Source organism: Protopterus annectens, chromosome 8.part1 (assembly GCF_019279795.1).
Source record: "Protopterus annectens isolate FY-2018-M chromosome 8.part1, PAN1.0, whole genome shotgun sequence".
Lineage (NCBI taxonomy): Eukaryota > Metazoa > Chordata > Ceratodontiformes > Protopteridae > Protopterus > Protopterus annectens.
The window spans coordinates 436,283,886-436,300,791 of record NC_056742.1 but is presented as its reverse complement, the minus strand read 5'-3'; the positions used below and the strand labels follow the sequence as shown (position 1 = coordinate 436,300,791).

Genomic DNA, 16,906 nt, shown 5'->3' with positions numbered 1-16,906 from the left:
TTGGCTGGATGGCTAACAATGGTAGCACTCTTGATCAGGGAGCAGTTCACTGGTGCTGTCATATTGAGGCATTGCCATGAGTGTTAAGAGTTGCTCACGGGTGAGAACATGGTCCCTGGTAATGGCTGTTCCCGTGCAGGTGAATAGCATGATTATCACTCACAGGGCATTTTCTTCTAATTGTGACTTACTACATAACTGAGATATGGCATTGTATCATTTTGTGACACTCTTACTTGAATTGGTTAAGGGGCTATGTGGCAGGTGCTCCACATTGCCATTTGTTTCACATTGTGGGGGGGTGGTGTTCGGTTGAAATCTGTTAGCACAGACAAGGGTCTGGTTAGCATCAGTGTATTGGTTAATAGGGATACATATCTTCTCTGCTTAGGCTTCAGGCTGCATTATGTGTTAACTAGGGGCATGAGAAAGGGAATAGTGAAAGGAGCAGTGCAGTTACTGATACAGGGGGTAAAAGTGGGGTTGGTAGGCTTAAGGCAAAGGAGTTGTGTTTTGGACGCTTATTTGATATCTGGTATAGAGGATTAAGGCTAGGAGTTATTAATAGGCTGTTCTTGTAGTCCAGTTGCATCCTTAATAGTTTATGATTCATTTTGTCATAACTATGTACTGTTTTAGCCCAGTAGTAATAGGACATTGGATTTGGCAAGAGAAGGTGGATTTGAGGGCTTTTAGAGGGTGGGCAGGTTGTCTGCAAATATTTTATGTATTTCAGATGATTTACATTTGTCCTTTCCTTGGAGATGGTGGTACTACGATGGGTGTTTAAGCTGCTGGAGTGCTACACTATGAGGTCACAGATGGCATCAGAGCAGAATTCATCTCAACTGGTGGTCCACAGGAAGTAGTCTTGTCAGGTGATGGATGTTGCTGCAAAGGTGTGTTTTTTTCTTTTTCTTTTTTTTTTTTGCTGGAGTTGTACAGAGTGAGGTCATGGGTGGGGAAGTGCAGAGTGAGCATCAGTCGGTGACCTGAAGAACAGTCAGTGTCCTGGAGGTGTGGACAAACAACAATCACAGGATCATAGGAAGTTACTAGCCTACTGGCTCTAGGGCACCTACAAGCTAGCCAAGTTCAACACTTATTTCTACGTGCAGCATCTATTTCTCTTGTCCAAGGGGATACTGTTTGACATGAAGTGTGAGTTTGTTCCAAAGGTGTGGTATCTTCTGGAAGACAACTCTGTTCTTTAAGCAGGTTCTACTAATGTCACATATCAGGTATAGGGCTTTAGAGCGTGTAACACTTGTATCATTTGCTTTGGGCTGATAATAGGTGGTTTGGTATATGTATGGCTTGAGGAGGTAGGGTTTGATGGAGTGCTGTCGTTATGTGGATGTTTTGGGGGACATGGGAGGAACAGGGTGCTTTGTTGACTATGCAGAAGTTAGAAGGCAAAAGCAAGGCACTGTTTTGGGATGCTTTGCAGAGGTAGGCCAGAATTTAATCCTTTACCAGATTCAAAGGTAACACTTGTAAAGAAATGTGTTGAGGGGAAAGCCAGGTACAAGTAGTGGATTAAGGATGATCTCCTGAATTTGCACATCAGTCAGCTTACTCGGATCATTCTTGGCTGAGAGTTACTAGGTCAGTGCATTGTTTTACATTTGAGGTGTCTTTTGGCACATTTGGGTGGGACGGCCTTTTGGCTGATGGATAGGATTGTTTATGAGGATTTGTACTTGTTACAACTGTGGCAGGAGGTATTGGGTTTGGGATATGATTTTGGAGGGTGGGTTTGTGGCTTGTTAGATGGCAGAAAGGAAGGACGATTGGGGGATGCTGTATATTTGACATTTCAATTTAATCTGGCTCAGGAGGTTTAGAAAAGTTGTTGGGGATTAGGGTTCATTTTCATCTGTTTAATATAGTGGATGCATGGATTTTGTTTGTGCTGTTAGATGAAGGTGTCATGTGGCATTAGGATTAAAGGCTTATTGCAAGCATTTGGGGCACCTTTTTATAAGGAAGGCTTATGGTAGGGCATTCCCAGATAGTTTAAATTTGTGTTGCAGCTGCCTGTGTGAAGGAGTTTGGTGGGAGATTTGGTTGTTTGTCAGGTGTGGGAACAAGGTAAGGCATTTCAGTTTGTCAAGGAGGATTTTGCTGTGACTAGTATAATTGCTTGTGTGACAAGGCTAGGTGAACTTATTAAATCTGGGTGGCAGTTCATTGATTGGAAGGACTGAGGTAGGTTTGATAGTGTGAAGATTGACAGACATTGGCTATTGACAGGGGGTTGGTGCTGGTAAATGAAGGTTTGTTGGGCTACATTTCATGTGGCATTTATTTTATGGACATATTAAAGTCATTCAGAGAGTGGTTTGTTGGTCATCAAATGTTATGATGGTCATTTAATGTTTTCTTGCTTATAATGAGTAGTGAGATGGCAGGATTGTTATTAAATGGATTTTGGAACAGAAATCTCATTTCGTACATTATATACATGGGGTGGTTAAATAGGACTGCATTTAGGTATGATGGTATGCAATTGCTCTTGCATGGTTTTGTGTGGTATTGGGTTTGATGTTCTGGTGGTACGTTTTGCAGGTAATGACCTGGGAATAATTAAAAAAGCTACTATTGGTGGTTAGCATAAATGAGAATTTAGTTAATATACAGCGGTTATACAAAGTTACGGTAATTACCTTAGCAGTGGACAGGGATCATTAGTTTGGTTTCAGCTGTTTAGGTTACTGGCTACTTTGGCTATTTATGTGATAGGGCTTTGGGAGGTGATGACATGGATCTAGTTTGGTTAGAGAGGAGTGAGTACACCAAATGATGTTAGCTTAATGCCTTTAATAAGTGGTTAGGTTGTTGGAAGTTTATGATGTGGGAATAATTCTGGAGTTATAGTTGGAAGGATAAGAGAGGATTGGTGGTTTAAAGAGGTTATATCAAGGTATGGGTATTGTGTGGTTGGGTGTAGTACCATGGCTATTTTGGCTTTGGGGTAGCTGACAGGGGTGGCCCGTACTATTGGACTGCTGGACTGCAGCCCCCCAGCTGTAAAAAAGAAAGAAAAGAAAAGAAAATACAAAGAAAGAAATAAACTATCACAAGTAGCGGACCTTCGCGCATGCGCACTAGCAGCATTTCAGATATCCAGACTGCTGCTGAGACAGTCTGGAGCATGCGCAGACTGTCTCAGCAGCAGTCCGGATTAAGAAGAATTCAAGTGCAGAGATCCCAGAAGTCTATGCAGTTGTAACTGCATAAACTGTCACTGGAAAGGGATCGGACTCGGACTGCAACGTCGGCAGGCTGGGAGTCTCGTTGGGGAAGGACATCTCGCAGGGGGTGTGTGTGTCTGTGTGTGTAAAATGCCCCAGGTGCTACATGGTGATTGGTAGAGAATAAGGCTTGAACCCTGCACCTTGGGCCCAGTTGGCAAGAGCCTGAATTCCCTACCCACTACCATTTGTAAAAATGTTGCAGATTTTTCCCCTCATACGTGTTCTGTTCCTCATAAAATCTGTGGTTTCTGTATTTTTGTGTCCTTGTGAAGCCAGTAGTGCATTGGTGCAGTGGTATCATTGTTGCCTGACAGCTACATGTTCTCTTCTTTGATTCTTGGTTGGGGTGCCTTACCTTCTGTGCGGAGTCTGTATGCCCTCCCTGTTTTTGTTTCCTCTAGTGTCCTCCCATCTTACAAAGACACGTGTCTGTCTGGAGTGTTTCTCCCTGGGTCTCTGCTAAAAATTAGCTTTTGTTCCAAGTCAGACTTCCCTGGTTAACAAATGTTAAAAATGACATGCATTTGAATATCAGACTTCATATTCTTCAGAAAGTGCATGGTAACACAAAAGCTTTTATTCTAGCAATTTTCTAAGTATATAAGATGTATATTTGAAATTTGTCCCTATTTTTAGGATTGTATTCCCCCATTATTGGCTTCGTCCAGGTTTTGTGCTAAGGTTGAGAGCTATGGTAAGAACTGAATTCACTGAATATGTTTGGGGGCTATATTCCCACATTACTGGCTTTGTCTGGGTGTTTTTTGCTAAGAGGTTGAGAGCTATGGTGAGAACTGAATTCACTGAAAGTTTGGGGGCTGTATTCACCCATTATTGGCTTTGTTCAGGTATTTTGTGCTAAGAGGTTGACAGCTGTGCTATGGTGAGAACTGAATTCACTAAGTGGTAGCCATTTAAGTTTCCGTCTTCCTCTTTCATAACACAGCTGATTTGGCATAGTAGTATGTTGCTCTGACTGTTTTGTCAGGGTCCTGGGTTTAAGGCTTGGAAGTGAAATGTATGGTGGTAACACAGCATTTTATTCTAGCAACTTTCCAACATTATACAAGCAATGTTTAAAATGTGTCCCTGGTTTTTTGGGCTTTTGTCCCCCCACAATAAACTTTGGCTTTTTCCAGATTTCTTTGTGCTGCAAAGTTTAGAGATACAACTGAGTGAGTAGATTTTACAAGGAGCTGAAAGCTGCAGGGGAGCAAAAGTTTAGTGCTGCTTATGCTAAGTTGGCTTGCATTGTTAATAGCACAACAGGCAGTATATTTGCTTTTGATGCAGAAGGCTGTGGGTTCTACTCCCACAGTAGATAGATGCATTGCTGATACTGTAAGGTGTTGCAAAAGGGGTGGATGCTGCACTTCTTTTTGGCGAAGATACCTAGTAACTATGAACCTGTTATCAGTTTGCCATCCATTCCCTATTGCAATATTGCTAGCTTATCATTTTTTTAGTGTAAGATAGGCAATTTATTCCTCAAGGGTAACAGGCACTTTATTTGTAGATGAAACAATGAAATACAAAGTTGTTTGCTAGCAGCAACCTCTTCATTAGTTACAGATCTCTTTAATGTGGAATTATTTAGATGACTTTTACTTCTTCAGAGATTGTGCATATGTACTGATACTGGGGGACTGTAGAAGTTTGAGTAGACTTTTATGATGGAAATGTTCTGAATTTGGCAGTTTTGTCATTACTGGTGCATGCATTTTGTTTCATTGTTTACTGGAAAAATTTCAAAACAATAAATTTAAAACACCCTCTAAAACTGTACTGCATTGTTCAAGGAATATAATTTAATACAATCAGGAAGGTGTATGAAAGAGCATGTGTATGTTTCGTGTGCAAGGGGCCTGTGATTTGAAAACAGCCCAAACCTAAAGTTAATCTGCCACTGGAAAAATGTATTTTCTTTGAATGTGAGTTTCAATGCTGTTTCAGTGATTGTGAGTTTTCAAGGGCAGAGAAGTTATAATGCTAATTCTGTTCTCATTGTGAGACTGCATTGCTTTGTTTAGCAGATATGATATATATTAGTGTATGCACTGAAAAATGCAAAATAAAACTTTTAAATGAAGTCCAAATCATTGCAGAAGTAAAGCAGTATGCACATTAGTGTTTATGGTAAATGGGGTGAAATAGCCAAGTAATGGTTCATTGGAATGGCTGTAGAGGGGGAGCTCCATTTGACCATGATTTTGTGAGGGGGGAAGGGCAGCAAATTCAAAGACAGCCCCGGCTGAACTATACCTCTCAACTGTCCAGATTTTTGCTTCTTATTTTTTGTTTGTTCCTCATAAAATTTGTGGTTTTCTGTCAAATCATTTAGGAATGAAATCACTAAATAATGACAGACACTGAGTTTCAGACTTCATAACCTTCAGAAAAATGCATGCTAAAGCAAGACCTGTTATTCGATCAACTGTCTCAGTTTATACAAGAGAAATTTTTAGTACTGTTTATATGTTCCCCCTATATATTTGGCCTTGTCCAGATTTCCTGCATTAACAGGTTGAGAGGTACATGCAAATAAATTGCTTTATAGAATTAGGCATATCCAAACCTCTCAACTGTCCCCAATTTTGGCTCAAAATGTTGCTCTTCCCCTAATAATCACTCCGCAAAATGGCAATTTTGGAAGAAAACATGGAGGGTTTACAATTAATAAATAACTGTAATAATCAGAGTTATATATTACTTTTATTTCAGAAATGCATATAGATTCTTTTATTTTGTCAGCTGCTCAAGTTAGCAGTACTAATATTAAAAAGTGTCCCTTCTTTGACAGGTTCCCAGCTGTATTGTGTGGCTATTTTATATTTTTGAATCACATTTTTGGTCCGTTTTTCATAAAATTGTGTTTTTTTTGGCAAATTAGTGGCAAATCATTAAAGACTGAAGTTAGAAAATAATGATAGACATTTCAGTTTCAGATTTCGTACCCTTCAGAAAATTCATACTAATGAAAGACCTACTATTCTATTATCTTTCTAAGTTTATAAGAGCAATATTTAAAAATTGTCCTTATTTTTGGGCCTTTGTCCCACTTCTATGTATGGCTTTGTCCAGATTTCTTGCTCTGAGGTTGAGATGTATGACAAATGTGTCAGGGCCATCGCAGTCATCCAGAGACATTTCAAATTGTGACATACTTGTTGCATCCCGCTTCCCCATGTAGTGACTCTGGATGTGTCCAAGCAAGGCAAGGAGCAATTATGCAGTGTAAATGTGCAGACTATCCCCCCATCCAAGGTAGACACAAGTACCACAATGGCTTTTCATCTGTCCTTGATTTTGCAGAATGTTCTGGTTTCTGTCATATTTTTATACTGTTGATTTATGCTTATTATTATTCAGAAAGTGCATGTTGCTCTGTGTTTAAGTAGCAGTGCTCTAATAACCATCTGGTAAGCTTGTCTGAGATTGTAAGATGCAAGTAAATTTTAATAAGCATACTGTTAAAGAATTGCCAACATTGAAAGCCTTTCTGTTGTTGCCATGCAGAGAATACTTACATAACTAGATAACATATAAGCCTTGGGTATTGAAATGCATATGACAGTATTTGTAATAAAGGACAGGATTACATTATTTTAAGAGCTCATTGCAGGCTTTACCTGCAAACTAAACAGAATGCCAGTCTATCATGTGTGGTCCATATCCTGTGCAGTAATCCTTTAAGCAATGTATGCTGAGCTTGTTTCCTGTTTGCTTTTCATTTTTTACTTTGATCATGTTGTGAAACAAGTAAATAGTTGTTGTCAGGCAGCAGGTCTTTTTTGGATAAGAAACATTTTTACAAGTGGGGGTATCACAGAGAGTACTACTTTCAGCATGTTACTTGGTACTTTAATAAAGCTGAATATAAATTATAATTAGAATTGCAGTACAAGGAGAAGTGGTTTGAGTTGAGTGCTGCTTGTTTTTTTTATACTTGATTTTGACTAGCATTCCAGTAATGTATTTAAAAAGTTATTTATTTTTTCATGCCTCACAACCTTTTTGTTTCCATCTAGATATTGAGTAAGCTGTCATGCAGCCAATGGATTGAAATATGTTTTTTCTTCTACACTTCATTTTGTCTTGATTGGACTCTCATAATGATGGTTTGGCACCCAGGGCAGAGTATTTAATTAAAGTTACAGTTTTTATGTTTTTAAGCATAGCTCATCCCCTTTCTAGTTGGCCAAACCCATTCCCATTGACCCCACCCATTCAGCTGTCTCCTGCAGCCCCCCTTTCATTTGAAGTCACCAGCTGCCACTTGGGGTAGGGCTTATCAGTTTATGTTCAGCTAAATAGACAACTGGTTGCTTTGGTGATTTGTATGTTAGAGCACTGGGAGATTGATGACAGGGATCCAGTTTAGTTCAAAGAGTATGGCATACACCAAATGACTTTGGTTCAACCTTTATGTATGGTTAGGTTTGTTTTTGAGGGTTTGTTGGATGTTTTGGAATGAAGGAGGGTGAACAGCCTGGTCAGGCTAGTGGGCAGAGAAGAGGGCCAGGCTTGTCCCTCTTCTGTTCCCCCTCTGCTGCTGGAGGTTCATTTCAATGAATTGGGAAATGCAAGTGAGTAGTTGGACGCTGCTTGATAAGTATAAGTAAGCAAGTGAAGGTGAGGATGCCATTTACTTGGTCGGGGTGAGCGGGGTCACTCTGCTGTAAGTTAACAGTTATATGGATGTTTATGCATCCATGGAACCATGGCCTGAGGCTTAATACCAAAAAATGTGTTATCATTTCCTTTGGAAAAAACTCAGTTCCCATGAATTATCATGTTGATGGTAGCCCACTGAACACTGAAGCGGCCATAAGAGATCTGGGCCCCGTTTGGCATGTACCTGACCAGACACCTACAACAGCTGGAGAGGCCACAAAAGTACCTCACAAAAAGGATCCTAGGCCTTAAATACATGTCTCACATGGACAGACTCAAAAAACTTCTACTGTTCTCAGTCTCTTACCACCTACTTGGAGATGATCTCTGTTTGACTTATACAGCCATGTCTGACCCAGCCCTGCTTGAAATGCTACACCAAATGAAATCCCAATTCCCCAGGGTCACACGCTCCAGAGATCAAAACCTCATTACCACAATTAACAGAACATGCTGAAGGGACAGGTTCATCTCCCAAAGACTGCCCATACTCTGGAATAAGATTCCCATTCATGTCAAGCAGAGCACCTTGCTGGCCCTCTTCAAGAGAAATCTTGACAAGTGGATGGGTAACAGAAAGTTCACTCCAGAGATCATTCCAGTTTCCCTACTAGATTGGGGCACTGTGAATTAACATCGGGTGGCATGGTGCCTGGGGAAATTTTTTTGGGCTAGGCTTGTAAAGGCTCCAGGGCCATTAGCCTAGTACACACCTATGAACCTATGCTGTGATTAATAAATAAAAATATTAGTGGTCAATAAAGTTATGCTTATGGAATTTTAATAAAGGCCATCAAATATCATTTGGTGTAATATATGTTTATTGAAGGGGACCAGAACAAATGAGGTTTGGTAACAAACCAATTTGTCCAGGGACATCTTCAGGTTGGGGTTTAGATGGAAGTAGTAATGGGTTTTATGAGGGTAAGGGAAGACGCTAGTTGGGGAGGGAGATAAAGTTTAAATAGGAAAGTAGGATGATTGGGAGGAAATAAGGTAAGTGTAGGGAGGGTCTTAAGTTTTGTAAGAGTGTAACTGGGTAAGGAAAAACATTTTGGCATGAACTGGCTACCTGCCCTCCCTGTTTGGAGGATTGGGGATTGTGCGGTATATTTTTGGGAGGTGGAGAGGAGGGCCAGGCTGGTCCCTCTTCTGTTCCTTATCTGGCATTTGATGTTCATTTCAATGAGTTGGGAAATGCAAGTTGGACACTGCTTGACAAGTATAAGTAAGAAAGGAGAGGTGAGGATGCTGCTTATTTGGTTGGATGGTTATTTCAATGAGTTAGGAAATTCAAGTGAGTGGTTGGATGCTGATTGATAAGTAAAGTAAGTGAGTGGAGGTAAGGATGCTGCTTACTTGGTCAGGGTGAGAGGGGGCATGCTGCCCTAACTTAACTATTATATGGATGTTGGGAATGTCAAGTGAGCAGTTGGACGCTGCTTGATAAATAAAAGTAAACGAGTGGACGTAAGGATGTTGTTTACTTGGTCAGGGTGAGCGGGGTCATGATGCCTTAAGTTAACAGTTATATGGATGTTTATGCTGTGATTAATAAATGAAAATATTTGCTGGTCAATGAAGTTGTGTTTATGCAATTCTAATAAAGGTCATCAAATGCTATTTGGTGTGACGTGTGTTTATTGAAGGGGACCCGGACAAATTATATTCTTTCCTTACATTTTATGTTTTATACCAGAAATTGGCATAGGCTTTATCATAAGTTTAGACAAATCAGTTTTAAAATAGTTTTACCTGCATAACAATCTCTCTCTCTCTCTCTCTTCCAGTAAAATACAATGTTCAGTATTCTTAGGGTTAGTTTGAAGAACCCCTTTCTTAAAGTAATAGGAAAAAAACACACACTTTACTTAAGCAATAACCCATGCCTGGATGTGGGTAATGCTGGATTTACTCACGGTCTATGTGGTTTGGTCATGAGGGTGAAGCCCGAGTGGCCAAACAAAGACAACCGTGGTTAAATCCAGCATTGCCCACACCTAGAAATGGGTTATTGCTATTATACAATGACATTATTTAAGAAAAAAATACTTACTTTTCTTAAATAATGGCATTGTATAATGCCTCCTTGCTGCCCTTCCGCAGCTGTCCAGTATTCTGCGGCAGTTCTGATGTACTGTGCATGCGTATGGTTACGCAGTACATCAGAACTGTGTGTGGAAGCAATGGAGAAAGGAAGATCTCCGTTGCTTTTAAAAACGTGTCTTGCTATGTTAAAAGAGTTTAAGATAGTGAGACAGCTTTAAAAAAATCAATGGGGGAAGGAAGATCTCCGTTGCTTTTTTTTAAGATATCTCGCTATGTTAAACTCATTTAACATAGCAAGATAACAGCAACGGAGCTCTTCCATTCTCCTTTGCTGTCCAAAAAAAAAAAAAAAAAAAGACATACTAATGGAAAAAGTCCGGGCGACTAGACCTTTTTCCATTAGTATAAGTCTGATTTACAACGTGCATGCTGACCAATCAGCGTGCATGTTTTGGAATATTAATGGGGGGGTTGTTGTATAATTTAGTATATTGAGCCTTAGACTCTAACTGTAGTTTAACCGCATGCTTTAAAACATATACTTTAGGTATTATTGTTCTGTCTAGAGAAAATGTCCAGCTATGAATCTTTTCAGCTAATGTCTCAGAGGTAAACACCAGCTTAAGATAACAATATTTTTTAACCTTATTGCTTTTCTGATATTCAATGCATTCCATGTCCATGAAATATTTTAATGTCACTCCGGTAAACAGGGCTAAGGAAATTCAAAATGAGTCACCCTTGCCCCATCATGTCTGCTGGGTATGCTGTTCAAAGGCAACAGGATATACCTCAAGGACTTTCTCACTAGTCAGTTGTTTAACCTGGGGTTAGACACACAACACTACAATGCAGCTTTTGCAGGTTATTATTTGCATATTGAAGACATCTTGCATTGTTCATGTTTTGCTTAAGTCTAAAGTGGCATGCATGTTTATTATTTTTGTAAAAGGCATTAAAATAAAGCTTTCCCTTTGTCAGACCTAGCATTTCAAAGATTTGGCTTTGAAAAAAAAATTCTGATCTCTGCAAACTTTCCTAGTTATTAAATGTGAAATAAACTAAACAGTAATTAATTTCTTGTACTAGAACAAAAGTTTAAACTATAAAATGGGGAATGCAAACATAGGATCTTGCCAAAAACAATTGAGCTTCATATATTGAAATATTTTTTTATACCGATGGTACATCAACATTAGAGAAACAGTCTCTGAATGAAAATGAATCATTACATTCTCCTGGGTGTTCTGCTCTGAACTACTTTTCATCATTATTTTTTTCTAGCAGCGCTGTTAAAGCAAGAATGGGAAACTAAGCAATGATGGACATTTTGGCAAATGCGTTCTAAGTAGGTCCTCCAAACAAGTGTAACTGATCTCCCTTTTTATAGATGTTTGACAGGTAATGTACTTATACTGCTCAGCATAAAAGCCTGAAGAATTATACTTCTTTTCAGAAATCATAGTGCAAGCCGAAAAGTGGAATAAACGTATTTACACAGTTACAGATTTACAAAAAGTCAGCTCCACATTATCATTAACAATGGATAAGTGCACAAATTAGCTGCTTTCAAAAGTCACTCTAATTTATAAACATCAGTAAGTCAGCTGGACACACATACTTCTGAAGGGAAAAATATGGCAGCATATACAAATACAAGCCAATAAATCTTACACACACAATCTTATTCCTGGATGCAGCACTCATATGGTTTTCACTCAATGTAAAATGAATATATTACCAAGAGATGGAACTCTATTCTTCAAAAACTATACCATTGGCTTGCCTGAGTTGAAGTGTGATACCTGTGTGCGTGCTTTTGGTGTTGTCATGTATTTCATATTAGTCTCAGTTTGAGGCAACTTTACTCAATAAACTGAAATGTTTTACTGCTGTGTCTTAAAACTTGAGTTTTGTTATACAGTTGAAGCAAAATGGAACTGTATAGTCATTGGAATATGTTCCATGTCGTTAATTTATTTAATGATAATATCATTTTTTTAGTCTATTAAAATACAACAGAAGGTATGTTTACCTTTCACTTCCATCTGTAAAATTGGGATGTATCCATTTCCCTGAGTCCCTATTGAAAATGGATGTGGCTCACCCACATAGCTCATACAACAAAATATAAATAAATAAAATATTTATTTATTTATTTAGTTAGTTAGTTATTCTCATTTGATTACTAGGAAAGCGCGACTGGGTTGTAGCTCATTGTCAGGGATGAAGCGGGCTCAAGGAAACTCCAAAATATGAATACACAATATCACTTCAGTATGTTATGATTATAATGCAGTGTTCTCTTCATTTGTAACTATGCCCCTCGAAGTGTCTTGTGTAGAAACACAGTAAGAATTTAAAAATCTAGTTGTAATTTATATCTCACAACATATTCTGTAAAAAGAACAGCACAAATGAAAAAATAAAGAAAAAATGATTTAAACAAACATTCTCAGTTAAACATATTTTGCAAAACAGCAGCATAAATGAAAAAGAAGGAAAGAAAAGGAAAATTATTTGAATTAGCATTATAACACACAGATGTTCAGATTCTTGTTTAAAGTCAGTCCTCAAAAACAAACGTAATTTCAGTAGTCACATAAGTCCTTCCATATTAGCATCCTTCAGCATGCTTCCAGTAAAAATGTATGCATTTCAGAAAGGCACTGCCAGACAAAGACTTTTTTTTCTAACCTACAGATGCAGACATGCAAATTTGGCACACAGTTGATGCTGCATTTTCGAGGATTGTGAAAGACAAGAGGCCGTTCCTCTCTGGGGGTCATGAGGTCAAGCTCTTCTACATTCATTTTGCAGAGCTCCATTGTTATGACTAATAAACAGGGTCATTTATTTTCATTTCCTCATCCTTAACTGAACTCATTCACTTTAGGACATGAAGTCAGTGGGCAGGTGGTCTGAATGACTTGGAAAGCTTGTTGCTGTTCCTTGCATTGACAGCTACTCCCTCAGATAATCACAGCAGGTACAGCACCTGCTGTTAGGTTAGAAATACGTATGCATTTTTTAGTGTTGAATTGCAAATTATGCATATAAAGATCACATCCAAATTTTATAAAGTACTTGCAATTAAGACTAGAACAGGTTTCCCGGGCATCCACGTGGACTGTTGGAAAGCAATGGAAAATCACATCCATTACATACATTGTAGAAAAAACAAAAGTTCTTACAGTGCACTACTTCTCAAACTGTCTGACAAGTCCAGCTTAGACAGGTCTTGACAAAATTCCATCCACGTTTAAACATTTCTCTGCAATGAAGTTGTTATTGAGAACAAAATAACTTCTTGTGTCTGGCAGATACCAGTAGTGCAAGTGGTGTTACTATGTCGATATGCTAATACTCTATTCAAATGCAGACTATCCATTGTTAAGAACCGATGTTTCAGATTTATAATACAGTTCAGCCTTTACCATGCTGTGTAGAACAGTAACTTTCTTGCCTTCAAGCATGTTAAACAACAACCGTTTCTTTTCCTGTATTATTTAAAATGGTAACAGGTAAGTAGTGTAATAACCGGTACGAGATACTAAGCTCCATCTGGACAAAATGTACAGAATAAAACCTGGTAAGGCCACAACAAAAGTAGTTCTCAGAAAGGAGTTTGAATCAGTCTTCTGAGTAGGTGTACTTAGGACAGCAGTGCGTGTATGTGTATGTAAATAGTGGCAGCTGTTCTCCGTGGGAGTGGTGTACAGTGCTGGGAGTGGCTGTACCTTTTCATAAGCTTCAATTATTCCTTTTTTTTTCCTTCAAGGAGCACAGCCAGTTGTGTCGCGTAAGCTCTTCAGCCCTTTAAACTACAAGCAGTGGCCGCTGGGTGGATAGCTTAAAGTGTCCATAGCTTAATATCGCCTTGTTTAAACAACTCTGGAGACAGCTTTCAAGCTTATATAGTCTTGTTTGGCTCGGTTTTGGGGTATTAATTTAAGTACTGCTGAAAGGCACTAGGAAAAAAGGAGTGACTGGACTGGACTGCTCCCCCCTACCGTCCGTGCAGAGTGCGCTGTTCTTTTATGTGCACCCCATACCGCAGGGAGCGGAGCTGCAAAAGCTGCTGCTGCTTATCAGTGCCGGTCGCGTGGCTTCTTTGTGTGCAGCAGCAGCAGCAGCTGCCGGATGCATGGGCAGTCTCTGCTGCTTGGCATTGAGCATTTAAAAAATAGCAAGCCAAAACAAGTGCAGGGCGGGAGAAACAAAGAAAGAGAGAGAAAGCTACCTATCCTGGAAAGGGAGTGCAGCCACTTTACGCCAAGTCCTTCGGGGTTTTTACAACTGGCCTCAGATTGCTTTTGAATGTTAATGTGACTCAGAACAAAAAAAAAAAAAAAAAAGCTTTATTCGAGTCCACTCGCCAGGCTTAAAGATCATGGATGTACGGTTTTATCCAGCCGGACCTGGCAACACTATTCCTGGAGATCCTTCCAGCCTGGACTTTTCCCAGTGTTTGGGCTACTACGGTTACAACAAGGTGATTAATAGTGCTTGTACGGTGCAACTCTTAACCCGAATTGTGTTTGTTCCGTTAATGGTGGTGGTGGGTGGGTGTTATTTACAAAACAAATTCATATTAAACAGAAGCTGCTTTTAAAAACTTGGCCTTTGGCAAATAGCCGCATAAACAATGCAAAATTGATGAGCTTTCTTTGGGATAAATACGTTACTTAACGGTACTTAACAGTAGTGACATACGTCAGTATTTATTCATGCAGTGCTTTCTAACTGTATTTATATAAATTAATTATTCTAAGTGCTTTGTAACTGTGCTTTTGACATGCAAAGAATGCTTCTGGAATGCGTGTGTGTGTGTGTGTGTGTGTGTGTGTGTGTGTGTGTGTGTGTGTGAGCGCAAACGGCATTGTTTACAATAGAATTTTCAGGAGGTATATTATTTTCTATTATTTTCTAATTTTTGTTAGTTTGAACATTTTACGTAGCATGCCTATATATTTACATGTGTGTGTGTATGTATGTATATATATATATATATATGTGTGTGTGTATATCTATATACGTCTATTTTTGATGCAGCATACACACACACGTATAAGTAATGCATATACACACATACGAGTGTGTATATATATATATATATATATATATATATATATATATATATATGTATATATACACACACACACACACACACACACCCATAAACAGCTAGGGTATGATGTTCACAATGTGAGTTTTTACCGAGATACAAGTTTAAAGGGTCTTGAGTTGTAGTGCTGTAGATGAAAGGATCACTTTGGTTTCCTGAGAGCTATACCTAGGTCCTAAGGTACAGGTGGTTCCATGAAGGGGCAGCTTACTGTTGCAGTGCATTATTAAAACTTGCTTATGTGTACCTTTACAAAGCATTGCCTGAACTGACAGCTGCTCAGCTACAGGCTCACTTGAAGTGAATAATTACACATTCTCATGGAGGTGTATTTACAACTCTTGCTGCTGGATAAGGCTGCTTGCATTACTTTATTGCTTACTTGCTTTCATTTGAGAGCAGCTGCCTGTAGAAAGTCTCAGTGAGTCTGGTCTTTGTTTAGCCTGGAGCATAACAATTAGTGGCGTTGTGTGAATCAACTTCCTAACTTGTAAGCTTGGTGTTCTTCAAACAGCTGGCCTAATGTTCCCATCTTTTTAAACCTTATTTATTATCATTTATGGACTAAACAGTTTTGGAATTATTAGAAGCATAACCTGCTACTTACCTAATGGCAAAGTGCAAAGCCAATAAATGTGTTTCATTATTAAGGAAGAAACTATGATATACTTGAACAATGATGGATTGCGTTTTGTTGTATACAACCCACAGCAATGTTCTGTAATGTATTTGTTTTGCTGTAAATTTAAAATAATTTTTTATTAGTTTCTCGTATCAGAAATAATGGTACATTTGATCCCTGTGATTAAAATCCAAACAAAGTTGATTTGGACTGTCACATTCAGTATTAAGGAATGACCAGTATTTTTGAGTGATTTTTTCCCATGTAATGGTTGCTTTATGAGTTCTTGTATATAAACACTGCAGGGGAGACAGACTCACCAATTTCTTTATACATGTATGCATATATAGTCACTTCTGTCAGTCTGCTGTTTACTAGGCTGAATAAAACAAACACTTTTGTATTAAAAGGCAGGCCCATGTCTTTGTATTTGTCATCTCTAGTATGCTTTGACAAGAAATTAGCAAATATGTAAACTGGTTAGGAGGAAAGCAAAATTTTGATTTTTGAAATTATGCATAGAGTATCCTCGCGTACATATAGAAAGATTTTCAGTTTAATTTCTGCATCTACTCAAGCACAGTGTTTTCATGTGTATAAAACGTTTGTGTGTTTGTGTGTGTTGGCTGCTAGCTTTATAATTATAGTCCTGAAATTTTCTCTAAATGTTGAAGTTTAGGGGGCTGGTGTTACAAAGTTTTGAGGTAGTGTTGAGAATTGGTGGAATGTAATAAAAATGTGTGAATACATTAGTGGTTAATTATGTAATATCTCCTATCCAAAAAAAACTATAACAAAACTAATGTTGATAAACTAAATTCTTCTTCTTATTTTTATTATTATTACTATTATTATTATTTTATAATTCTAGAACCTGTTGCAACTATTCCAGGTGGCTTTATCATATTTTCCAGTGCATGATGTTGTTGTTGTTGAATTATTATTATTTTGGATAAATGATGCAGTGTATTTCATAAATAGCTTCTGACATTTTTTAAATATACTTGTTAATGCCACCATATTAATCTTTCCTCCTTGGGGACAATTTGGTACTGTTATTGCAGTGAGGGCTAACACTGCTGATTAGAAGAGATGCTTCTTGCTTCGTAGAATATTGATGGTTGGTCTGCACATGGCATACATGACAGTCACTCATTTTAGCACATTATGACA

General features: G+C 38.5%; 1 protein-coding gene across 1 annotated transcript in view; it reads left to right on the top strand.

Annotated features, from left to right (window-relative positions):
• The first annotated feature begins 13,261 nt into the window (after positions 1–13,261).
• Positions 13,262–16,906, top strand: part of TOX3 (TOX high mobility group box family member 3) — a 438,446-nt gene continuing 434,801 nt past the window's right edge. Inside the window, exon 1 of the mRNA XM_044081994.1 lies at positions 13,262–14,478. Coding sequence (XP_043937929.1) covers positions 14,377–14,478 — 102 coding nt within the window. The 5' untranslated portion in view covers positions 13,262–14,376. The remainder of the gene's footprint in view (positions 14,479–16,906) is intronic.